Source organism: Pteropus medius, unplaced genomic scaffold, assembly GCF_902729225.1.
Source record: "Pteropus medius unplaced genomic scaffold, Ma_sr-lr_union100, whole genome shotgun sequence".
Taxonomy (NCBI): Eukaryota; Metazoa; Chordata; class Mammalia; order Chiroptera; family Pteropodidae; genus Pteropus; species Pteropus medius.
Window position 1 is genome coordinate 954,801 of NW_024350922.1, and position 24,785 is coordinate 979,585.

At 61.3% G+C, this 24,785-nt stretch overlaps 1 protein-coding gene across 16 annotated transcripts in view; it reads right to left on the minus strand.

The window, feature by feature from the left end:
* Nucleotides 1-24,785, minus strand: part of TNRC6A (trinucleotide repeat containing adaptor 6A) — a 119,823-nt gene that overhangs the window by 12,409 nt on the left and 82,629 nt on the right. For 11 of the 16 annotated variants that reach the window (XM_039840195.1, XM_039840194.1, XM_039840192.1 and 8 more), the window contains 7 exons: nt 16,269-16,640; nt 6,232-8,772; nt 5,040-5,216; nt 4,007-4,182; nt 2,959-2,991; nt 2,075-2,194; nt 1,675-1,726 (listed from right to left, as the gene is read on the minus strand). In XM_039840195.1, coding sequence (XP_039696129.1) covers nt 1,675-1,726; nt 2,075-2,194; nt 2,959-2,991; nt 4,007-4,182; nt 5,040-5,216; nt 6,232-8,772; nt 16,269-16,640 — 3,471 coding nt within the window. The remainder of the gene's footprint in view (nt 1-1,674; nt 1,727-2,074; nt 2,195-2,958; nt 2,992-4,006; nt 4,183-5,039; nt 5,217-6,231; nt 8,773-16,268; nt 16,641-24,785) is intronic. The other 5 variants (XM_039840197.1, XM_039840202.1, XM_039840199.1 and 2 more) reach the window with 2 other exon arrangements.

Genomic DNA, 24,785 nt, shown 5'->3' on the forward strand with positions numbered 1-24,785 from the left:
CGTCTGGCTTCTCTGCAACAAACACGACCCCTCACGGAAAGCCCCGGCCTGCAAAGTCTCCGCTGCTTAAAATAGCCGGCCCGCGAGCTACCCACCCCCGCCCCCAGCGAGTCTCTGCCGGGGATGCTGCTCTCTGCCCCTGCGCTGACCGATGCCCATTCTGGCCCCTAGCTGAGCTGGCCTCTTCGTGTTTCCTCGATGCTGGGGTATTCCTAGGCTTACTGAGCCCAAACTCCGAGAGGCTGAGTGAGTGACACCCCCTCCTCCAGACGTGCTCCCCCAGCAAGGCGTCTGCGGTCACTCCCACGCGCTGCGCCTCAGAGACAAGTCTTTGACTTCCCTCCTGCGCTCAGTCCCACATCTTACTGCCTGCGAATATGCGTAGCCCTCGAATGCACGGGGAGACCAGGCCCTCCTCCAGCTCCCTCCCTCGTGGGGATCGAGGTGGCAGCTCCATCTTCCCCGCCACACCGCCCTGAAGCTGCGCCCTCCACCTCCCCGGCCCGCCTGGCCTCTGCAACTGCTGTCCTTCCTGAAGACGCCTGCTGCCGCCACCAGCCGACACTCCCCCTCCCCGCCGCCGCTGGGGCAAGCAAGCGGGAGAGGAGAAATCTTTAACAAAGGACTCTTAGAGCAGGCACAGTTTAGAAGTGTGGCTGGCTTCCTGAAGTCCTTGCTGTGTCTCTCCTCCGCCCGGTAGCCCTGAGCCCTCCGCAGAGGGGTCAGCAGAGGGAGCGGGAGCTGCCCCAGCCTGGTCCCCTGGGGTACTGCGGGCCTGAGGCGAGCACTGGCCCCCACTGTCTGCCCTTCCTGTGCTCTCTGGAATCCTCACCCTTCCCCTTCCCTCCGACAGGCCGATCGTCCTGACTCTGACCTTGACACTGCACTTGCCCTGCTCCAGCTCCTGAGCGGCTGGCTCCAAGCTGCCACTCTGGCTCTGACCGGCCCAGGCAGAAAGGCCAGCCCCGTATTGACACTCGCTGCACCCCGGACAAACTGGTTCAACCTTCCCTTGACCCCAAGCCCCGCACCCCACTGGGCTAGCGCCTCCCGCCCGGTCCCAGTGTGGTGCTCCTACGGGCCTTGCCCAATGCGGCAGCCGGTCTCTATCTCATGGGCCTGCTGTGTTTGGTGCCTTTGTCTGTCCTCAGCTGCCTTCCAACTATAACCAAAACTGTTTTCCTGAAACACAAATCCCAGCCGTGTCACTCTTGCGCTGAGAATCCGCTAACCGCACGCTTTCAGGATGAAGTCCCCGCCCCAAGCTCCATGCGACACAGTCTCTCCCGGGTCGGGCAGCCTCGCCTCGGCCACCTCCCCCATCGCCACATCGCCACCATCAGGACCAGCTCCTCCCCATTCCACTACCTGGAACCACCTGCCGCTTCTCCAGTATGGCTCCGCACGGCCGCCCCGTACCTGGGCCTTCGCGCACACCGGTCCCCGAGCTGAGGCTGCACCCCAGACCTGGCCAGGTCGTTCCTCACAGGGCTCTACTGCAGCCGGTGGTGGCGTCACGGTGGCGAGCTCTGCAGTGACTGGCACCTGACAGGTAGACTGCAGCAGGAACCCAGGGCCCCTCCCAGTCTAAGGCCAGTGTCCTTCCAGCAGGCCGTGTCAGACACGGCTGTCCAAGGGTGAATGCGAGCCCAAGCTGACCTCGTCCCTTCTCACCTCCGGAAAGGTCCGTCTTATTGCTCTGTGTGTTTTCTTCTGGCGAGTCTCTCTGAAGATGAGAAAAAGCAGCACGTTAGCAGACCTCAGCTTATCGACGAAAACAAAAATGAAAATGGCTTTATGTGCCACGACTGGTCAAACTGAAGAGGGTCACAGAAGATCATCTGTCCCTGCCTAACGAGAATGTTCTTTCTCAGTTAGGCTACGTGATCATGTTTACAGCTCAAACCATAAAAACAAAGACTTTGTGGCCAGTCTTACTCTAACGTCGAGCTTATTCCTAAGGACTCAAAGATAATTTGCTAAGAAAACAACAAAAAAAATGAGATTAGGGAAGATCCGCAAACCGGCGTTCGGGGGGCGAGGGGGCGGGGGGGCTGCCGGGAAAGTCGCTCACCGAGAAACCGACGCTGGAGAACTGCTTGACGAACGGGGTCATCCACGCGTCCTCCTGCTTGCTGCCGCCCTTCATCACCCCCTTCGCGAAGGAAAAGAGCGGAAAACGCCGTGGCCGCCTCTGTTCACGTGGGCGTGCGACAGACTGATACGCTCTGAGACAATTCCCAGCCCTCACGTTTAGCCAATTTCTCCTCCGACCAGCTCTTAACAGAGCCGCTAGCGATCAAACACCGATGACGCGGTTTCCACTCCTTGCCCCGGTCCCCTGGCACGGCCAGGGTGTGCGGGGCCATCGGCACGGGGGTGCAGGCGCAGGGCCTCGGCAGCCCACCAGCAAGGGCTGTGTTCGGAGCGGTTGGTTACGATGTGGCTTTGTGGGAGCCTCACACCAAACACAGTAAACATAGCCACTAGGTTCTCAGGTTAGTCCCGGGAAACCAGCTTAACCCACAACTGAGTGACGCTGTGTGCTCTGCACAGGAGAACACCGTGTGTCCACAGGGTGACGTGTTCTGAACGGTCAGTTTGCGCTGCCGAGAGCACAGAGCCCCGCGGTGCTGAAGCTGGGGCCCCTCCGGCTCTGAGCTGGCCGGGGGCTTGGGTGGGCAGTGCAGGGCCATGCCCGCCATTTCTTTCCAGGAATTCTACACTTTGGTTCCATCGGGCTTCTACCCTCCTGAGCATACCCCGCCCAGGCGTGTCCCGCACTCACGCTGATGCTGCCTGGAGCCCCTCGTGCCCTGTTCCAGACGCTGGGCCCGAGGTGCTCCTGCTTCCCGCTGAGGGTCCCTGGAGCCCCAGCACCGAGCACAGCGCCTGGCCCCCAGCAGAGTGGGCCATGCCCGCGGGGGGACAAAGGGGGAGAATGAAGAGGCTACGTACCCTCTCCCGCCTCCTTTTCTTGCCACTCAGACCCTGCAAGAAAAGACAAAGTCACATCACCGCACAGTCGGTGGGAGGGACGCGGGGCCGGGCTGCAAGGTAAGCGGAAGTCCTGCTGTCGCCAACTGGCCAGGCGGCTGGCAGGACCCCGCTTCCTCCAGGCTCAGGTCCACCAGGCTTCCACCTCCGACGGTCACAAGGACCAAATCTCACGTGACGTACGGGACACCATGGATGGTGGGGCATTAGGCAACTTCAGCAAAATGGAAACATTTTAAAGATAAAAACGGGAGGCGCCAGGCTTAGAATCCCAGGATTAAAAGGGACACTGGCAGGGGGCTAGGTGAGCCACTGGCCACTCAATGCCTAGGCCCTCTCAAACCGGGTGGGGCTGCGTCGGAACGACCTGGGGGACGGGGACCGCGCTGGAAAACGGTGCTCAGGAGGACCAGACCCCAGCATCTGGCACCACCTGTGAGGAAGCCCACGCGCTAGGCCTGTGGCTGTCACACTGGCTCTGTGGCAGGAGCCCCGGGAGGCCTGGGGTGCGGGCGGCCGCCCTTGTTACAAACGCCATGGTTCCGATGTGTGGCCAGGGCTGGGAACGAGGCCGTCCACACAGACACAAAACCGAGCCCGGTGCGTTCCTAGGGGTGTTTGGCACAGGGCCTTTTGGGACAGGGAAGGGACAGAGAAGGTGGGTGGAGGAGGGTGACTGGGCACAGGAGAGGTCGGGACTCGGGGTGAGCAGGTGGAGTGGGTCGTGAAGGGGCAGTGGGCGGAGGGAGTCAACGTGGGGACTGTCCCATCTTCTTTCCACCCAGACACCCCGGCAGGGGTACCCCAGGCAGCCCCGGTGCAGGGAGGGAGAGGAAGCCCCGGCGGGAGAGGTGGGGAGACAGGAAACTTCATGTCTCATGTCCCACACAGGGGGCTCAGCCTCAGGTGCTGAGGGCCGTGCGGGCAGGACCGGGAAGGGCCCCGCTTCCTGTGGGCGGACTACCTGTGGAGCCCTAAGTTCCAAGGGCTCTTCCCCTGCAATGTTTACCTTGGACGACATCTTCTTAGTGTACGGCGGCCAGTTCAAAGATGAGTTAAGCTCTTGAGATGAGTTACCAGTCCACATCCCAATCTCCACGTCCTCCTCCTCCTCCCAGCCTGGGGGGCGGCTTGCGGGCAGTGGCATGTCGTCGCCACACCAGCCATCTTGCATAGATTTGGGCCCTGAGCGTGGGTTTGTGATAAAAAAAAAACACTCGAACAAAAACAATTCCTTCTGGAGGACGCGCGTGCACTGGGGGCAGGGTGAGGGGGTGGCCGAGACGCCCACTTCTGTTTCCCAGATTCGCAGGGCAGGAGCAGACACCGCACGCCGAGTCGGCCCACTAAACAGGAGCTATTCCTGTGAACGTGCCACCGAACATCTCCCGGGCTGCGCGCGCCAGGCGGGGCGGCGGTGGTGCTACTGCCTGCAGGGCGATGCACAGGGCACAGAGTGCGTGGGATTCGGGAGAGGTCGTTTTGAGGTACGTTTTCAAGGAGGGTGGCCAAGGAGCGGTGCCAGTCACAAGCAGCAAGCCCCCTTCTCTCCGCTCGGCCTTCGCAAGTCCTGCGCGGTGTCCCGCACGCAGCCCGTGAGGCTGTGACATCATCTGCCTGAGCGTTAGGCGCCCCCTTGAACTGTGCTCATTCTCTATAACGTTTAGGGGGTCCCCTGGAGCCTGAGCCAGCCAGTTTGGGTACGTGCTGCTGTGGCTGTCACATTCAGTCTCTCGTGTTGGAAAGCCTGAAAGGTGCTTGGTTATTTCCAGATAATCTAATTTGGCAAAATATAATTTAGATTTGCTGAAGTATATGCAAATCATTAGTAGTTACAGTTCTAAGGAAAACGAGAAAGAGAGGGAAATTCAGAAAGATAAAAAAAGAACCGTGTCACAGGTGGCAGGACCTAGATGGCGAGAAGCACCCACGAGACAACACGTGGGGACCCGAGCAATGGCGGCGCCGACGTCGTCCGGTTACTCAGCGATGACGAGAGACGCCCAGTGCCGCGAGGGCTCCTGGGGGTGCCCGTGACTTACCGGGCTTGCCGAGGCCTTGCGGAGCAGCAGAGCTGGAGCCCCACGCGGGTGTGCTGGATGCCGCGGCAACGGGGTCCCCCCAGCTAGGGCCACTGTCCACGGGCCTGCCCCACGCAGAAGTGCCGTTATCCACAGTGGTGGCTGGCGTGGGGGGCTCCGCCCAGGGCTCGCCCCAGCCTGCAGAGTGTGGGAAAAGGAGTCGTCAGCACACGGCGGGTGGCGACGAGGGGCCCCGCGGGCAGAGGAGGGAGCTCCACGGTCCCTGTGCTGCCGGGGACGGACGCGCCCGTTTCGAGGAGCAGCGTCTCGCTGCCGCCATCTGAACAGCACGCGCGAGCACCCCTCCCCCGGGACCGGCCCCTCTGAACAGCCTGACGCGCACGTCACCCTCCTCTGAAGACGAAGCCAAGTCCTGGCAAGCCAAGCCGCCGAGCCGAGCGCAGTGCACTACGGCAGGGGACCGGCTGGGTGCCGATGGGCGCGTAGAGCTTTCGCCGTAATGCGGTCCCGGCAGCGGCAGGAAGCACAGGACCAGCGGCAGGCGAGCACTGCCTCCCTCCACGCGTGCGGGGCAGCGCTCCTCTGAGCCCGGGCGCCAGCATGCGCACCGTGCCCGAGAACCCGGACGCCCGCCCCTCAGACACACGGCGGCTGCCTCGAGGAATCAGACGTAACTTAACAAGGTCAACTACATCCGGGAAAACACCCACGCCTGCATCCAGGTGACAGGGACCGTGGGTTCCCATGACACTGAGTGAATGCGCAGCCAGGGTGACCTGCAGAGCAGACGCGGCTCCCCGTTACGGGGTGGGGCCCGGAAGGTGCTGCTGAGTGCTCTAGGTGCACACACTCGCTGGACTCGACACCAACGGGCCAGCCCGGTCCCCAGATCTCGCTCCACTTCAGGGTGCTTCTGTACAGCCGCGAGAGCGGAGTCACGGCCCGAGGCAGAAGCCCTGAGAAGTGTGGCACCCCCACGTGACAGCACTTTGCAGCACGGCCCCCTGTGGCTTCCTCACTGAAGGGAGTCGGGGGCCCCCTTCCCCGCAAGCTCGCCCTGGGTGGGAGGGGCAGGCCTCGGGGTGCATGCTGGACACCCTGTCCGGCACACCGGGGGACAGAAGCCACCTAGAAGGAGGCCCGCATCCTGTGATGTGCGCCGACACCAGCAGACCCCACAGTAACGACTTACCGGAGCCGCCGGCCTCTTGGTTGGAGACGGCACTTGTGGGTGGCAGCAGCTGATGGCCTTGTGCTTGCTGGTCTGGCCGGCCGCCAGGGGCGCTGCGGCCCCACATGCTGACGCCCCGGCAGTTGTATGTGCTAGGGTCCCCCCAGGCCGACGTGCCGTCATCGATCCCCATCTTGCGCCGGATGGACTCTGGGGACGGCTCCTCCCAGCCCGTGGGCTCCGGCCCGGCGGACACCGGCATGGGCCCTCCCCGCCAGCCAGTGCCGGGGGGCTTGCCCGGGGCCGGCGTGGCGCCCCAGGACCCGACGCCGTCCTGCTGCTTGTTCCAGTCTGGGGAGCTGGCAGGCTTGGCCTCGCCCCAGCCCAGAGTCTGACCGGCCTTTGCAGGGTCAGTCCAGCCCTGGGGGGCACTGGGTTTGGAGGACTCGCCCCACCCTGACGAGTTGTTGGGGTTTAAGTTATTTCCCCAAGTGAAAGAACTGGCTCTGCCGAGTTCGTTCCAACCGGAGACGGACCTGTCGCTGTCGCTGCCGCCTGAGCTGGATGTCTTATTGGCCTCCCCCCAGTGGTCGCTCCTGGCCGTCTCCCCCCAGTCGTCCCCGGCGGGGGCAGGCCACCCCTGCTGTGACTTCTGCCCGTCGCCCCAGCCCTGCTTGCTCTTTTGCAAGTCGCCCCACGCAGACGTCTCCTCCTTGCGAGGCCCCCACTGACCGCTCCTGACCGTCCCCGTAGCCACAGAATCGTCCTCCCACCCACCCTGGCAGTCGGAGCCTTTGGCGTCCCCCCACCTCAGAGGGGGTCTGGGCTCGCCCCACCCCGATCCGGATGCGGAATCGTGGCCACCGGGGCTCGTCTTGTCGGCGCACGGCCCTGAGTTGAACGTCTGTGCTGCGGAGCCCCCCCAGGCCTCTGTCCCGCGGTCGGCCTTTCTCCCGCCCCTCGGCGACATCTCGGTGTCCCAGGCAGTGTTCTGCTTGATGGGCGTCTGCCCCCAGCCGGAGTTGGACAGGACGCGCGGGTCCAGGTCGGCCCTGTTCACGATGCTCTGCAGCAGCGTGTGCGGGTCGACCTTCCTCCGCTCTCGGCTCTGACCGTCCCCGGGCGCTCTGTCCTCCGGGCGCCCGGTGCTTTCCGCGCTCCCGTCACTGTCCCCTGCTCCTCCCGCTTTGGCCCACACGCCGCTCTGCTCGCTCGGCTGAGGCGGGGCGGAGCCCTGGCCCTCCTCCTCGGCAGACTTCCATCCGTTCGTAAACCGCTGAGCACCGCTGCTCGTGCTGTCACTGGAATGCTGAGTGCCCGGCAGCTGGCCCCACTCCACGCCGGCGGGGTCGGCGCCCGTGCCCTGCACGGGAGCCGCCCAGCCTCTCCGGCCGCCTCCAGAACCAGGCCCGTTTCCGCTTGCCCACGACGCACTCTGGGAATGCGCGGCCCCGGGCTCCCACGCGCCGCCCCTCTTGCTTGTGTTGCCTTGGAAGTTGGCGCCCACCGGCCCGTTGGTGCCGGGCGGCATTAGAGTTGCGTTCACAGTGTCACCGTTAGCTTGGCCGTTGGGGCTCGCGCGCGTGTCTCCAGAGTAGCTGGCCCCGTAGGCGCCCCACGTAGTACCGTGCGAACCCCCGCCCTGGGGCTCTCCATTGCTGAGCTGAGGCAGGGAGGGGCCGTGCAGGACGGGCGGGGCCGGGGTCTGAGGGTGAGGCCCCGTGCCCGCACGCCGGGCCCCCGCGCTGCTGGGTGGCTCGCCGCTCTGGGCTGGACCGGAGCTCGGTAAACTAGACGTTGCGAAGTGAGTAGTGTTATTTGGTCCGGCCGTTTCAGTGGCGATAGTCTGAGGTTGGCCACTGAACGAAGCCTTCTGTGTACCACTGACTTCAGAGTCACAAGTCTCCTGAAGGCTTCCCCAGGCCCCCGGGGTCGAAGAGGCCCCCGCTTTCGAGCTGACACTCTGGCTGCCGGGCGCCTGGCCCGCAGGGCTGCACTGGCCGCCGCCGCCAGCACCGCCCGCCCCAGGCCCCCTCGGGGCAAGTCCATTGCTCTCCAGCGCTGGCCAGGCACCGTGGTTGCTAGCTGGGTGCAAAGTGCTCGGACCCGGCCCTCCATTTGATGAAGGGCTCCCCGCGCCCCAAGCAGTCACTGCCTTGCTGCCGCTTTCCGACCTGCTGGCGGGAGCGTCCGCGGGGACCTGACATGTGCTTATGACGGCTCCGTGGGAGAACCCCCAGGGCGCAGTGCTGCCACCGCCGGCCACCACGAACTTGTTCTGGGGGCCCAGCCCGGGGCTGTCCCGGAGGCCGTCCCTCTCACCCGCACGCCCTGAGGCCATGGTGGCGGGGTGTCTCTCTGACTCGGAGCCGGAGGCAGAATCAGCACCCACACACTCTGAAGCCGGCTCTGGGTCCGCGCCTGGGACCGAGGGCCATGCTGCTTCTCCGGGGGCGTCGTTCACAACAGCGTTCTTACAGTTTGTGCTGGAGTCACTCGGAGAAGACGCAGGGCCCCACTGCGAATTCTCATAGTGGGATCCGGAATTATTGTGGTTTACGTCTAGAATAAAAAAGAACGTGGTTTTATGAAGCGTTTGAACAAACGATGACTGTGACAAACATGTGGGGCTCCTCGGCAGGGACGCGGTATGATACCGGGCAGTGTGCTGGCGTCCCGGGCACCCCCACACCCCGTGAGCACCCCCATAGGCAGGAGCTCCTCCGCGCCTTGCTTGCCACGTCCCAGGGGCCCAGGGGAGACCCCCGGTCGGTGCCTGCTGACGGGACCTCTCCCCCGGCAGCAAGTGAAGGGACGCTGGGGTCAGGAAGGGCCGGGCGGCACAGTGCACGGCCCACAGGGAGCGACCCCAGCTCAGGCTGCACGAGGACGGGGGGCAGGCCCAGGGGGAGTCGGAGGAGCGAGCGACCCAGGAGCCCATTCCCACCCTCCCTCCTAACAGCTTCTCCACGCGGCCGTTTCTGGGGCTGCAGCAAGTCCCGGAACGAAAACGCCATTCCCATCACAGCCCCGCCCACTGCGCTCGCGCCTGACCGGAAACGCTGCACACAGGTGCGAACGTTCCGGTGCCAGTGTCCTTCGCAAAGGGTCACCTACACAGCCGCATTCACCAGAAGACAACAGAAAGACGGCCGGCTGCCCGGCTGAAGACCACGGGAGGACGGGCTACGCGTCGATGGCTGGTGCTGGAGCCCGCATGGCCAGGGATGGGCGCCTCGGCCTCTCGGGGCCGGCAGGGCTGGCGGGGCTGGTGCTTCTCGCTCGTTTATGAGGCTGGAGGCTGGACGCGCCTCGCAGGGGCCGAGCCGCAGACAGAATCACGTGCGGCGCTTGTAAGTGACACACGTGCTCGAGTCCTGACTCAGCCTCACGAGCCGGCCTGCGCGGGTCGGTGTGGCTTGTGGTCGGGGCGGCCGGCACAGCCCTCGGGCTCGTGGCATGCTGGCTTCTCAGCACGGTGCGCCAGCAGCTAAAGGGGATGCATGGGCACGGGCGGCGGGAGGACAGAGGCCAGCGCCGTGGGCACGGTCACGAGACGCACGCGCCTTAAACTTCCGGAAGTGACTGATTTCCACACCCTAAGGACCATCTTCCCACGCTGACAGAGTGCGTCACCTCCAGTGCCCACGAAGAGAGTTTTCCCCAGGGAACAGGGCGCCAGGAAGTCAGCCGTCTCCCGGGCAAAACGAGTCAACACGCCGGCCCCCACCCAACCGGCAACGCCTCCCACACCGCGGCCCGCCTGCTTCACGTGCACTTTTGTCACGGGGTCCTGCGAAGACCCCCGGACACTGGCAGACACCGCAACGCCTCCTCCCGAAGGAAGAAAGAATAATCCCGCTTCTTGACTTCTCCTCCTCCCCGTGAGTCTCCTAAAACCTGAGATTTGGCCTTGCCCCCTCCTTTGCGCTGCAAATCCCAAACATCAGCAAGTCCCAAATCTGTCTGGTTTCCTCCAGATCCAAAACGACGCAGGCACCAGCGTCGCCTCCGCGTGGGCCGCAGCGCCAGCATCCCTGTTGCTACGGTTTGCTCTCCTGTGCGCACGCCCTGCCGTCCGCATGCAGCAGGAATTAAGAACACGAGACCGAGAACGATAGACAAAACCACCCGAGTGAAAACAAAGAAAGGGACGTGGGATGCAACAACGGAACGCCAGAAGCGTTGCCATAACAACAGGAAAAAGATGGGGACACTTGCCGTCGACAGTACTCGCCGACGTGCTGCAAGTACTGGCTGAGGAAACAGGACCCGGGGTGAGCTGGAGCGGGCAGGGAAGACATAAAGGAGGTCACCGCGTAACGCCCAGCAGTGTCCCTGCCGACCAGGAGCAACGAGAAGGCCGTGGAAAGAAAGATCTGGCCGGGGAGGCCACAGAGGACCGCGGGGCGGCCTAGGGGAAGCGGGCGGAGCCCACGCAGCCTCGGGTGGCCTCGGGACCCGCGGTGGTGGATGAGTCCGCGAGGGTGGCCACGTGCTCCTGGATGAGGGAGCCGTGACAGTGTCTCCAGTGAGCGCAGCTCTAGGACACTGTGGCAGTCGAAGGCGCCGACTGCCCCATGGGGGGCACAAACACGCCAACTGGACAGAAGGGGCCCAGAAATGCCAAAGGATCTGTCAAAGGTCACATGTCAAAGGTCGGCATTTTAAATCGGTAAGCGAAAAGGAGTATTCAACACTTTAAAAATGAGAACATTTTATATTTAAAAGCAAAGAAACCATAGGAGAAATGACACAGATTTGACCGCTCACAAAAACAGTGAATATTTTCAATATCAGAATACGTCGACAGCAAGCGGCCCTAGAACACACGCTCTGCAAACCAGTTCTTCTGCAGAGCGGCCTTCAATGTCAGCGCCGGTCTCCCTCAGCACCTGGCCAGGCCCTGGTGTGGGCGTGGCGGTGATCTGAATGTGTCTTTTGCTACGCGGTCCTCTGTATTTTAGGGAAACAGAGAGATGCCATCAGTAGTTATTTGATAGAATTCTACTTTTAACCTGGAACTTACCATGATACTTCAAAGAACCTAAAAGGCTATCTCGAAAACTGCGTTTGCCAAGGGTGGGTATGAAAACACTGTATGTAGCTCAGGCAGAAGGCTGAGCTGGGGAGCGGGGGCGCCTAGGCTAACAGCTCGAAGAAGAACAAGGCTCCACAGTGGTCACAGAACCGGAAGAAGACAATCTATTCCTCTGACAGACAAGGAAGCCAAAACCCGTCATTGCCAGCGACCCGGGGAGTGAACGCAGGGGAAGAAGGCGGCGGTCCTTAGGCTTTTCCCAGAAATAGCGAGACACAGAGAGGTTCCAGCCCTGGGCTATGGGCGGGAGGGGCCGCTGAGTTCCCTGGGGGCGATACAGACTTGCGTGGCCTCATGCCTTGCTGCCGAGGAGGAGGCCACTGGGACAGTCCGCACCCTGCTCTCAAGATCAGCCTGGAGGACAGGTGGCTCTGGTCCCACTGCGGGGCACACTCAGCCAGCCAGCGCTCGGCGGGGCCAGGGCGAGCTCCAACAACACAAGGGTTTAGAAAGGACCGTGCCATCCGTCCAGGGAGAGCGAAGATTCGAGAGAACTCATGAGTTTTTCTTAGTAAATGAATAGCACATAACAAACAAAACACTAAACACTGCCTCCAGGACTTCCCATCTCTCCAGAGGGAAAGGCTCTTGGGCAGGAACGGCCCTTGGGTTCTGCCGCATTCCCCAGGGAGTGTGAGACGGACACGGGAAAACCGCACACGTGCAGCTTGAGCATCGCTCAGGCGAGGTGCTTCCTTCAGCCTCAGCCCGGGCCTGGCAGACTGTTTCCGGAAAGGTCCAATCAGAAATGATGCTAGGTTCTGCCAGCCAGCTGGTCTCTGTGGCAACTGTGGTGCCCATGGACACTGTCACTGCAGCCCGTGCAAAGGACGAAGCGGTGATGGACAGCCGCAAGCCACCTCTGCTCCAGACAAACGACAGAGGAGCACCGTGACCAAGGGGCACACGCGTCCGGCTGGCTTCTGGTCTGAGACGGGGAGGGGGGTGGTGGGGACAGCTGCAAGCCTGACAGCGAGGGCCTCGGCCCGGCCGACGGTGGCAGCCGCGCAGACGCGACAGGAACGCTGAGCAGCATTTGGGGTGAAACGGCGGGGCATGGTAAACCAGCGGCCTGGGACGTCACGAAGCTGGACAGTCAGGCACGGTTTTAAGACCTCCGGGTGGGTGACGGGGAGGACGGGGCTGCCAGCCTCCTGAGTGACGGAAGCCAGAAGGAGAAGCTGGCATGTGGCAAGACGGGAGTTCAGGTCTGGAGTGTGAAGATGTCCAGGACACCCAGAACTGGCCCTTCTGAAACAGAGCCATGGGAGGGGACAAAATCTGAACACTGGTCACAGAACAGTGGAACAATAAAAGCTTTCAGAAGAAGAAAGTGAGCAGCAATAAAGTAGGCGCCTATTAAGATAAAAACGTAAAGCCTGTTTTCTGCCATGATTAAAATAAAAATGCCTGTCCCTGACATGCAGATCGGTGACCCTGGTCAGAGCCACTCTGCCCAAGTGCACAGGATGATGCCGGGAGACCGAGGCAGGGTGTCCGTGCGGGGAGCGGCCGCTCCTCAGAACTCGGGGCGAGGCGGAAGGGGGCCTTCTGCAGCCTACGCCGGCCTCTCAAGGGCTGCACTTCAAAGGAGGGTGGAGAGGCGAGTGTGCGGGCCGCACCAAACGCACAGCCTGGAGCGGGCGGACGCACAGGGCTCGGACCCACGCAGGTCTCCGGAAAGCTCCACGCTAACGAGCTTTCATCAGAACAGACCAGTTCTTGGTTGGTCACCATTACAGCCCAAATGCCCTTGAACTTCCTTAAATAAAATCAAATGCAGGAGAGGCTATGAACAGTACCGCAGAAAATACCGCCCCGCCCCTCACCTGAAGAAATGTGCTCATCACAGCACAAAACTCTCGTGTGACCCCCTCTGTGACACCTCATCCCTCCCCGGTGGTAACCTCTCCAAGTGCTGTTCATCCTGAACGACAATGTCGTCCAGGGTGCTGACAAGGGGAGTCTCGGGACAGCCGGTGGGAGCCAGCGCGTATCGATCAGGGCGCTGCTGAACACCTGCTTTCGCTTGGAGGTGGCCCTGGGACCACGGCTGTACAGGGGGCCGTTCCTATCCTCGGGAAGACACCTGTGGAAGCACAGACGGTGACTTGACGCGGCCGCGCGTGTGCACATGCGACGGGGAGGGCACTGTACGTGGGAGACGCAGAGGGAAAGTGTCTCCCACGCGTTGGGTGGAGGGGACGTGTGGGCTCGCTGTTCTGTGCAGACCCGTTGCTCCCTAGAGCACAGAGCAGCCAGCCCTGCCAGCCGGTACCGCACGGCCCGCAGGCCCCGCACCTTCCAGATCTGAGAAGGCGCCGGCGGTCTGCGCTGGGCCGACGGGGCCACCCTGCTGTCGGAGCACGTGCGGCACGGGCTCCAGAGCTCAGGAGACAAGGACTCAGGGCTGGGCGCCCAGCCCGCCACCGCGCTCGCCTGCCGGCCTGCGGAGGCATCTAGTCCACGACCTCAGCTTTTCAAGGCACCTGTCTCAGGGAGGTGCTGTCCCTGCCCCCGACCACACCGATGACCAAGAAACGCCCGATGTGAGGACGAGGGAGGGAGGCCTGTCCCACAGTCATTCTCACCGTGAAAACCACGTGCACGTCCGCGGGCGTAGCGCACAAGTTAATTCAAACGTCCCTCGCCTCGTTAACTAGCTCTACTGAAGAAACGAGAAGCCGCGTGCAAATGCACGTGGACAGAACACGGGCCGTGCCCACAGCGGCACCGCGCGCAGCTCCACACAGGGCCCCTCGAGGGGCCACCACCGCCGCCCCAGACGCCACTCGCCGGCTGACCTCTACCCTGGAGTGGAGGTGACGCCAGCTGGCCCGTGAAACGAGGCTGCAGCCGCATGCGGAGGGCGACCACAGCGAGCAGCCTGCACGGGCCGTCACCACCCGGTCTACTAGCCCGGGGCCCGGCAGCCCTGGGGGCGCGTCTCCCCCGCCCTGCAGACACCGGCCGTCTGGCCCGCGGCTCCACGTCGATCGTCACGCCTAGGAGTGCCACAAAGAAATCCCAACGGGAACGTGCGACTGCGGGTGGGCGGGACGCACAGACGCTTGCGAGGGGGCACGCTCACATCTGGCTCGTCCGTGGATGTGTGGCCTCGCACGTGCACACGCCAGCACTCGGGGACTAACTGCGGACCCGTCGGAGGCCTGACGCAACCTCCGTCTGACCCCACCTGACCTCACCTGACCCCCACCAGGCCGCGCCCACCCTCTCTCACGAAGCCCTTTAGAAACGGGGATACCCTGATTGCTGTGCGCACGGCCCCTATGCCCACGCCCCGGGCCCCTCGTCTGAGCGCATCTGAAATGCTCTGCCAGGTTTTGACCCGTGTTTGTTTTTAAGAAACGTGATTCTTACACTCTCGTCTCCATTTCCAAACCAGCACAGTTGTCCTTCCGCTTCCCAAACTGAAGATGCGCAGTCCGCACACACCGCCCGCTGCCCGCCCACTGCCCCGTCCGTCTGGCTCACCGCCGGCCTGGCCCGTGGCGGGCGCGCGTCTGCTATGTGACAGCCTCTCCTAGGGTTCTGACCGCATGCTACGCTGACGCCTCATGCAGCTTCCGACCTGACTGCCTAGAACAAGCTGCATGTAGTCTGTGACCTCGGTCCGTGTCAGGGTGCTATGCCCGCACCAGACTCTGCTTCCTGAGGAGCGCAGGGGCTTCCGCAAGGCTCTCGGGGAAGACAATTCGGGCAGCGCCAACGCGTTAGGCACTAGGCCAGTTGCTTTCACGGCTGCAGAAGTGAGTCCTTGGAGCACCCTGCGGGCTGGGCACGACTGTCCCCGTTTTGCAGACCAGGGAAGAGGGGCAGGCGAGCTAAGTGATTTGAGATTAAGTGGCGAGGGGCAGGGAGCATCACCTCAGGGTGGCGATTCAAGTCTGCGTCCTCCGAAGCGACAACGCGCTGCTCCGATCACCTACGCCGGAAAGAACACGTTTGTGCCCTCTCCCCCTCAGCCAGCACGGCCAGCACGTTCCTGAAGAACGGTTGTCACGAGCACAGCTTTGGAGTCAGACAGGTGCTGCTGTGAGCCCAGATGGTGCCCGTGTTGGCCGTGACACGCCACAACACATCGCAGCACAGGGAGCAGCCCTGGCCCTGCACACGCGAGCAGAGAGAAGGCGGTGGCCGCGGGGCGGCCAGAAGGGGCTGCTCGCGGGGACCCCACACGTGGGGCGCGGAGTGAAGCCGGGCGTAAAGGCCGGGTCCGCCTCGCTGCGGAGACTGCTCATCGCCAGGATGCTCGTGTTTCCACGTGTGGGGTCCCAGCCTCTCCATTCTGTCTGGCAGGAGATAGAGCTCTCAAAACAGGTTGATAAGTGACTGGACAAACCTAGCACTGGAACCATCGAGACGCGTCGAAACCCACTGGGCTCTGAGACACAGTAACCGCCTACCAGACGCATGTCCTGGCCCGCGGCCGCCACCAGCCGAGAACAGCCACCGCGAGGCAGCGGCCGAGCCCACGCGCCGCCTGAGCGGGATTGTCCCTGGCGGCAGTCTTCCCGTGGCACGTGACAGAGTGGGCTGAGCAAGTGATTTCTTGGCTTGGTGCCTCAGTTTCCTCTACCGACCCGTGGAGATGAGAAGTGCCAGGGCACAGGGTTGCTGAGGAGCTGTGACAATGTGTGGGACCGCCGAGCAGCCACTGGGGGTGCACGACCTCAGCTAGCCTTGTGGTCAGTGTTGGCTACAGCTGCTTAGGAAGTGGGCAGCGCCTGGAGGGCGTGGGATTAAAGTGGTCATTTTAAAAGGGCAGTTCGCATGCGGGCACCACTTTAAGGCTCCCCATTCAAAGCCCCTGCACGGAACCTCGCCCTGCACCCAGACACCGACGGACACAGACGCACGGCCCAGAGCAGCGACTGTGCGAGCTCGCGACGCTGCTGGTGGCGACCGCCGGGGCCGCGCGGGGAACGCCGCTCACCTGGCCGGGCTCGGCTGCCCCGCACCGCTCCGTCACTTGGTGGCTGTGGGTCTGCCTGGCCGCTTAACGCCCGAGCCGCAGACCCCAGGGTCGCTGCTATGACAGGAAAATGCGGACCCCTCTTTAGGAGCTGTCTGTGTTCCTGGTGGCGAAATCGTGGTGGCACTTCGCGAGGCAACCGGGACAAGGCCTGTGGTGGCTGCTGAGGCGGCTGTGGCTCCTGCCGTGGCTCCTGCCGTGGCGGCTGCTGTGGCTGCTCGCTGTCGGCCGGGGCTCGGCTGGCATGACCGCGAGGGCTGGGTGCCGAGGAAGTGCCGCTAGGCGCGCCGGCAGGCTGAGGCTGGCTTACACCGCGCTTCGCCTGTTCTGACACTGACCCCGACAAAAGAGAAGGCGGAGAGGGTTAGCCACCGAGGGAAACGCACGGAGAGCCACCGGCGGGCGGAGCCTTCGGCGTGTGGCATCTCCTCTTCCGCAGACTCCCGCTCTCTCCCCAGAGCGCGCTGCGGCCGCCCAGAGTCAGCCTGCCCGCGGCCGCCTCCCTCCCCAGCGAGGGCGTGGGGGCCTGGCCCGCAGCTCCCGTTCGCCACCTTCCCCGGGTGTTCTCTGGTCAGGGCCGCGCCCTGACTGCACGACGATGCGGCTCACAGGAGGTAAAGGACAACCGTGGCAAGCTGAGGTTTGGTAACCCTAGAAGGACCAGGGCCCCAACCCCTGGCAGCCGTCCCCAGCCCGCCTCACTGTTCACATGTCCAGCCCCTCGTTTTCATCCTTGAAAGACAGCACAACACAGAAACGAGGGCAGAAAACCACCTGTCCGTTTCCTTAAAAAGAGGCCAAGTCAACAACGTTTTGTTGTTAAAATGCAGAGTTTGACTCGAACCAGACAAACTGAGAATAGGGAATACATATGAGAACGAGACTGAAATCTCTGACACTAATCAGAACCGGACGTATAACATGGATGCCCTGTCCCCAGCAAGTCGGAGAAACAGCCACTTGTCCACTGTGCGAACAGCCAGAAGCTAGAGAGTGAATTCCTGGACCCTAAACGAGTAGATAAACTGATGGCAACGCCACGAGCCGTCGAGACAGGCCCGATCCCTCCACCCAGGCCGGATGTGCCCTGTGGTCCCAGCCAGGCCCGCGTGTCGGGGTTCAGGGCCAGGGCCTGAATCGGGACAGCCCCAGCAGCCGCGAGAGGGCGCTCGCCGTGGCTTCTTCCCCCATCCGCTCAGTGCGGCCGGGCCTCGTACCCAGCACCACGCAGACGCCCAGCGAACAGAAGCTCCTGCTGTGGCCCGAACGTACGGACGCTGCGATGCAGTGGCGGTCACCCGCCGTGTTTCTGTCTGTCACACAGTTCTGGCCCCACGCCCTCCGCTTTAGAGTACGTCTGGCCTACTCACTGCCATCCTCGCTCTGAACATTGAGACGGCGCCTCCGATGCGTTTGAAACGTGCCACTAAGCCTAACACTTCATAATATTTGACTTTGGCCTCCTGCTTTTTTTAACGTGACTGACTTAAGTGATACCGGCAAACTAGTTCAGGAGGCTCCACGCTGGAGCCCTCCCGCTCTGTGCAGGCAGCCGGAACGCCTCTCACCACCCATCGCCGGGGCCAAGGGCGCTCTGGGTCTGATTACTTCACGTGTGAAACCGCATCCCCAGACAACGCTCCCAGAAAGCAGCAGCAAGGACATCCCTTTGTCACGAGGGAGACGGGGTGTTGTGTACTCTAAAGCACCTCTGAAACCGGAAGAAGATAAAGTGTCTGTAACGACACAACCGTAAGGAAGAGAAAAACTCTAGCTCGGCTTTGACACGCCAGTGCGGGGCCGAGGTGGTGGGCGCCTGACTGCAACCGTCACGTGGTGTGGTCCCCCACTGCCAAGACAGGCCTGCCCGTCACTTAGGAACAGGAAAAGACTGGGACAACTTAATACCCACACAAGATGCTGAAGGACAGCGCCAGGACAGCATCCTTCAATACATTCAAGGACTCAAGATGACCCACGTGCAGACACTGGGAATGGCCTACGCGGGAACCCTGACACCAGAAGTGACGAGAACTTCAGACGCGGACACGTGCCACCCAGCAGCCCGGGCCCCTCTCCACGTTCGGAAAGCTGCCGCTCCTATCAGTAGGGCACCAGGAGGAAAAGGAAAATGAGACATTTTCTTCCGGGACCAGAAAACGACGCTCGAACGGGAAGCCCATTAAGAAAATGTAGCTGTTGATTATAAAATGAAACTGAATAACTTGAAGGAAAACCTCGGCTGTGCCCACGGGGCCGGCAGTAAGAACACAGGAGAAGAACACGCAAGGCCGGGGCGGCGGCCGGCGCCAGACACACGTGCTGAGTGATCCTGGCTGTTCAATGTGCAGTTAAAACTTCGGTTAACTGTGTCAGTAACTATCCAAACCACTGGAAGGAGAGAAAAATAAAAATAAAAACCCTGATCCATTCAGCAGATACAGAAAACGCAATAAGAACTATTTCAAAGTTGTGGTTAACACAAATGAAGCACCCAGCATAAGCTCCAACGCGTGCGTGATCATGACAGACGTGCACGGGTCAGTCTGCTTGTTAATAAAAGCTCTACAGACTGGGTTAAGAAAAGAAAAACGAACCTAAGGAACGCGCTTTGCAAAAGTCACTCCTGAATCAACAAAACACAGAAAACCGAGGAGGGGGGGAACACAGCGATAGATACCACCAAGAAATGCTGACAGATTTTAAAGAAGGCATAGTAATATCAGATTTTTCAAATTCAAGGGCAAAAGCATTATAAAGGGTGAGAGTCTGTATTTACAAAAGAAACCAATTAAACAAGTATAAACAGCTTAGAATCTTTATACACCAAACCTCAGTATCGAAACACATAAAACCAAATGGAGACAGAAAAACTGGAGAAAAGCAAAACCGTGTACTTTGAAAACAGGTAATATAACATCTTTTTCTTGGACAAATAACCATGAAACAACCGCGTACACCTAAAATTTCCCACACACAATCTAAAGAAACCATCAACCAAATGCAAAAAGAAATAACAGATATTTTTGGATTATAATGCAATCACAATAAAAAACACAAAATGAGCCAATAAAACTTCCTTAAATTTTGAGCCGAAGCAAAACGGCATGATTATCAAGAAAACAATAGTGAAAACAATACACATAATAAATTTTAAGATATGGCTAAACCAGTGCTCAAAAAAAAAATTCATAACCTTATTTTCAATAAGTGAGAATAAATATAAAGCATCCAAATTAAAAAAAGCAAACCAAAGGAAGCAGAAAAAAGGAATTAGTAAAGATAAAAGTAGAAAATAAATCCAAGGAATAGTTCTATATATATATAAAAAAAACACGACTAGTTAATCTAATTTTTAAAAAAATTAAATTGAATAAGAAACCCAGATGATTTTTTGAAATTAAAGTATTTCTTCAGGCTCAACTACGTAAATAATTTGGAAAAGTGGAGGTGGGAATTATTTAGCTGACTCCAGAAGGAGGAGGAAAAATAGATTAATTAGCAGAGAAGTGGAGAAACTTACAAAAGCACTGGTGAGGGTCAGTTTCAGCGGTCACCAGCACCGGGCACTCTCGCTTACGGGCACACTCATGAGAGGCGTGAGCGGCTCGGCGCCAACGCACATCGTCCCCGACGCGTCCGCGGCACAGCGTGCTGTCCCGAGCACTGCGCTTCACCTCCGCACACGACGCGGTTCCTGCCACACGTGTCCTCACGGAGCGTGCGTGCCGTGAGACCCTGAGGCTGCATTCCTGCCGGTTCCACAGGGGGCGCCACAGCCGCTCTGCTTCCTGCTAATTCCTGCTGTCCAGCTCCTGCGGTGCCCGGTTATAACCTGCACTGTGTCACGGGGTGTGTGCGGGACGCATGGCGTCCACAGGGCTTGGCGCCAGCGTGGCGTCGGACAGCCCTGGGGTCCTGGAGTGTGTCCCCTGTGGAGAAGGGGGGACCCTGTGCTGTTCTGCCAGGCGCCTCGTGCCAAGGATCCAGCACTGGCATTCAGTGCTCCGAGGCCCACAGCCGCTGCCCTCGCTAGAGGGCCACCAGTGTGGCCGGGCAGCTAACGACGGGCACAGGGCTCTCCCCAGTCTGCAGCGCCCCCTCACCCGGTTATGACCGACGGAACGACTCTGCTCAACCCGCCGGCTTCCACTCCAGTGTCTGACGACGACTCTGGATTCGTCTCTTTCGACCGCGGCCCAGGGCACAGCCCAGGGCCCTCTGCCAGCCCCAACAGCACGGGGCTCATCGGTGCCCGGGTCAGGTCCCCGGCAACAGCGCACCTCGCCGACGACTCTGCCCGCTCACCGTCTCCGCGCCCCGTCCCTGTGTGCCACCATGTAAACGAGGTCGGGCAGCGCGCCCCGAGTCGCCACCTGTTTGGGCCCCGGTCTTCTCTGAAAACTCGTGCGGCACAGGAAGCCTTCGTCCTGTCGCCCCAGCTCCTCGGCTTCCTCCCGGTGGGGGGGTCTGTGACTAAGAAATGCGGGACGCGGCAGAGAAGACGAACGGGACGCCACAACCCCAGGCGTGGTCACGGGCGGGCACGCGGCCAGCACTGCGCGGACGCCGAGGACAGTGGCGGCGTTCTGGGCCCTGCGTCTGGGGCGACAGGTCCCACATGCCCACTTCTCATCCGTCTGCGTCTCCCGAGGCGACCTCCTGAGGCTGTGACACGGCCGAGACCAGCAGCGGCGTTAAAAGTGAGTGAAGTGTCTCTATTGACAAGAGGACGAATTAAACATGTCTCTTTCCTGGGCTCCAACTGATCACCTCGGCAGCATTCCAGAAGCTACACTGTGCCCCGCCACTCTACCCGACCCATCGGTCACTAAGCACACGAGGGGCTTTGGCGACAGGGCCTGCGCTGCCAAGCCCGCGGGAAGGTGCTTCCCTGACCTTGTGAAGAAGGCGTGGGACGGAGGCTTCGGGGCTCCGCCGAGTCTCCCCACGCCGCCTTCGAGCTGGGGCGGGCGCTCCACGCTCATCACAGTCGGCCTCGTTTTGCGAGCTGCCAGCTTTCACCGCGCGCGGCTCTGAGCCTGGACAAGAATCGGCTTGTTGCTGGGTCTTCAAAACTCCTATTCTTTTTCACCAACACTCGACGATGTTCATAAACAATTTGAGAATGTTCTCAAATGACTCCCGAGAAGCCAACCACCCCCCACGCGGTGAAGTTGTCGAACCCTCCCTGGTTCGCAAAACCACGCCGGGGACACGGTGTTCCCCTTGTTCGTGCTCAGCCAGAAGCAAAGCACCGTAACCCTGATATCTGGAGCATTTTAAGAAAGTGTGCTGTTCCAGCTCATTCTGAGTGCTGTCCAAGTGCGCGCCATGGCCTGGCCTTCTGTCCTGCCTGCCGTGAACGTCCAGGGCTGTCCCTGAAGTGGCAGTGGCAGCAGCACCTCGCCGGGGTGGGGGGTAGGGGGGCGGTCCGTCCTGGCCAGGGGCTCGCCGGCCACACCATCACGAAGCGAGCCACCGGCCTCGTTTCGGCCGGGCTGCCCCGGACGCAGCCACCGCGCTGACAACGGGACGCGACGCGTGCCTGCCTTGTGCCAGTGTGCGGGTGAGGGCCGGCCTCATGTGGGCTCGCGCCCGTCCCACGGGAGGCCTCAGTTCCCACCCTGCTGCGGGGGTCTCCCCTGGGTCCCAACCACTGCCCAAAATTCAACAGAAGGGGCTCCTCTCGGGGAAGCTTTGAGGGTCCTGCTCCAGTGTGTGCTCCGTGTCATTGGTACCGACTGCGAGCCCAGGCTCCTTCCTTCGGTCACGCGAGGCCATAAAGCGCAGAGCAGGCGCACGGTGAGGGCCCGAAGGCGCCCAGGACGCCCCCACGTGGTCTGACGTGCAGTTGGCTTAACAGCACCTTACTGCTTTGCTCGCTCCCCAGATCAATGGGTTTAAACAATGAAACTGTGTTTGATTAAAAAAGAACAGTAAGGGTAAAACTGGGTAAGAATAACGGTTTCCCACTGTGGCAGGAACCAAAATGTGCTTCAAATGTTAATTCAGTTTCTTAAGTCTTTAACCCAGAACAAGAGCAGCAACGCACTGTCTCCCTGTGAGAGCACCAGAAAAGAAAAATCCTTTGCTCCCCCCTCCCCCCCCCCACCCATCCCAGGCTGCCCAGCCCGCCCTGGAATGCGGCCTGTGTGCGAAGGCGCCTGGAGAGTCACTGGGATGGCCGATGGCCGGGGAGGGGGATGGGGGGACAGACAGAAGAAAGAAAACTAAACGTCAGACGTCAAAACGTATCTCTGCTTATTCTTCGGTAAGGAGTGCACAATCAGCAGGCTTCCAAAACAAGCCAGTGTCAGAGCTGAGACGCCGTTTCGAGAAAATGACTGTCATCCTCAATCACGCTGCCAAGGGCCTTCTGAAGAGTGGACGCGGACATCCTCCCTGCCTCTGCACGACGCAGGCCGCGGGGTGTCTTAGAATGTGCCCATTCCTACGCCTCACTCCATTCCCCTGCCGTTTCGAAGAAAGTCAAAATATACATACTAAAAAAAATATTTCAAATATTCAAACATTCGACTGTTCATGCTCCTTATGGTTTTTCAAAGTTGAAGTCACGAGGTAAGAATAAAACTTCAAGAACGTCACTGTGTCTCCTTACGTTTATTAGCTGAGCTGTGAATCCATAAGTAAACGCCTAACTGCGTGCAGGACCGCTGGCCAGGGGCGGACTCTAACTGACGGCACGTCACCGACCCGTGAACGGCGGTGGGCACCAACCCGGGCGGGTGCTGCTGAGCCGGGAACGGCAGCAGCCTCGGAAAGAAACAGCTCGCTAGGCGAAGTATGGGGGTGCCACGGCCAAACTGGTCAGGCCCAGCGTGAGCACTAAAATCTTCACTCTTAATAATCGAGAAGGCTCTAGAGGGGTGTGGTCCAAGAAAATCCTGTTCCTGTCACAGTTCAAGAACTCGAGAACTACGCGTGACTCCAACACGGAAAGACGGAAGACGCTGTGGCCACACGCGGTGAGAGGAGCCGCAGGGCCGGGCGAGGTGGCGCGTGCTGGCAGGTGGCGCGTGCTGGCAGGTGGCGCGTGCTGGCAATCCGCCAGAAGCTCGAAGGCCGGGACAGCAGCGCCGTGCGGAGACCAGAGGGGGCGGGAGATGGGACGGCCACGACGCACCGCGTTCCTGCACCGGTGGCAGGACGGACGGTCCCCGGGAGGAGTGGGGAAGGTGGACAGCTGGGGACAGGTGGGGGCTCGGCGAGGACCGCCGCAGAGACTGAGACGCTGGCCACGGGGAAGCCGGGCGAGGGGCACCTGGGGAAGCCCCGGGAGTCTTCTGAGCTCTCCCGTGAGCCCGAGTTCCGCCAACGGGGGTGCGGGCCGCCCCGGCCCACGAGCTTCCGGCTGCTGATCGCTGGCCACTGTGGGCCCCGAGCCACACACGCCTCACGGGGGAGGCAGCAGCTCTCCGTGAGCCGGAGCAAACGGGACCCCTCAGGAAGGGGGCTGCCATCTGAAGGGGCTGGCGTGAGCGAGCCAGCTGCTCGGCCCGACGTCCCCCGCGCACTCACACGCGCTCAGACGTGCCGTGTGGACGTGAGAGGCTGCCGTCCCCTGGGAAGGGGTGGACAGCAGGCATCGAAGATCATGATGGGGGGACAGACCCACGGGCCAAAGCCTAAAACAGACTGCCGTCGCGTGCCCCAGTCAGGCACACTGCCACTCCCACAGCAGCCCGAGGGCCAGGGACGACGGCGGGGGGTGCGGCCACCTGAGGGGCCTGGAAACGCGAAAGGCTCCCTCGGCTCCGCAACCCGATGAAAAGGCAGGCACAGGAAGGAGCGTGGCCGTGAGGGGACCGCTCTGGAGGACGCACGGCTGCTCAGGCCTCGGCGGCCGTGCTGCGGGGGCCCCGGGAGCCAGCCACAGGGCCTCGGGTACGGAGCCGAGCAACAGGGGACAACTGAACGGTCCCGAGCAGGGGAGGGCTGGGTGCGGAGCGGCGCGTAAGAAAATTAACTTGGTCACGTCCCTTCGAAGTTAACGTGACGGTGTTCCTCCCGACGCCATTCCACAGCCCTACAATGGTCGTAGACGTCCAGGCTCAAAGCCGTAACGTCACCCTCAGACCCTCTTCCGATCTCACCAGCTGCCAACTACACCCCACCCATCTGTCACTCACCTCCTGCCCCAGCTGCCAAGAGCGCATATCAAAGCCTCGTTACTCTGTGGCACTGCCGTTGGTGATGCCAGACACTGCTAACAGAGACGGGTCCCTAGAGCACAGATTGCCAGCAGCCACTGAAGGCAAGAGGCTCCGCTGGCTGCCCCCGGAACCAGCACGAGCCCCGCAGCGCCCCACCTCCAGGCCTCGCTTCCGTCACTCCCCAAGCACCCTTGCGGTCCCTCTCCGAACCGTCGGTCTGTCCACCTGCCACCTCTGCAGACTGCCTTCCCTCAGCGCCCCCTGCAGCCAAGACTTCCTGTGGACAGCGACTGCCAGCTTC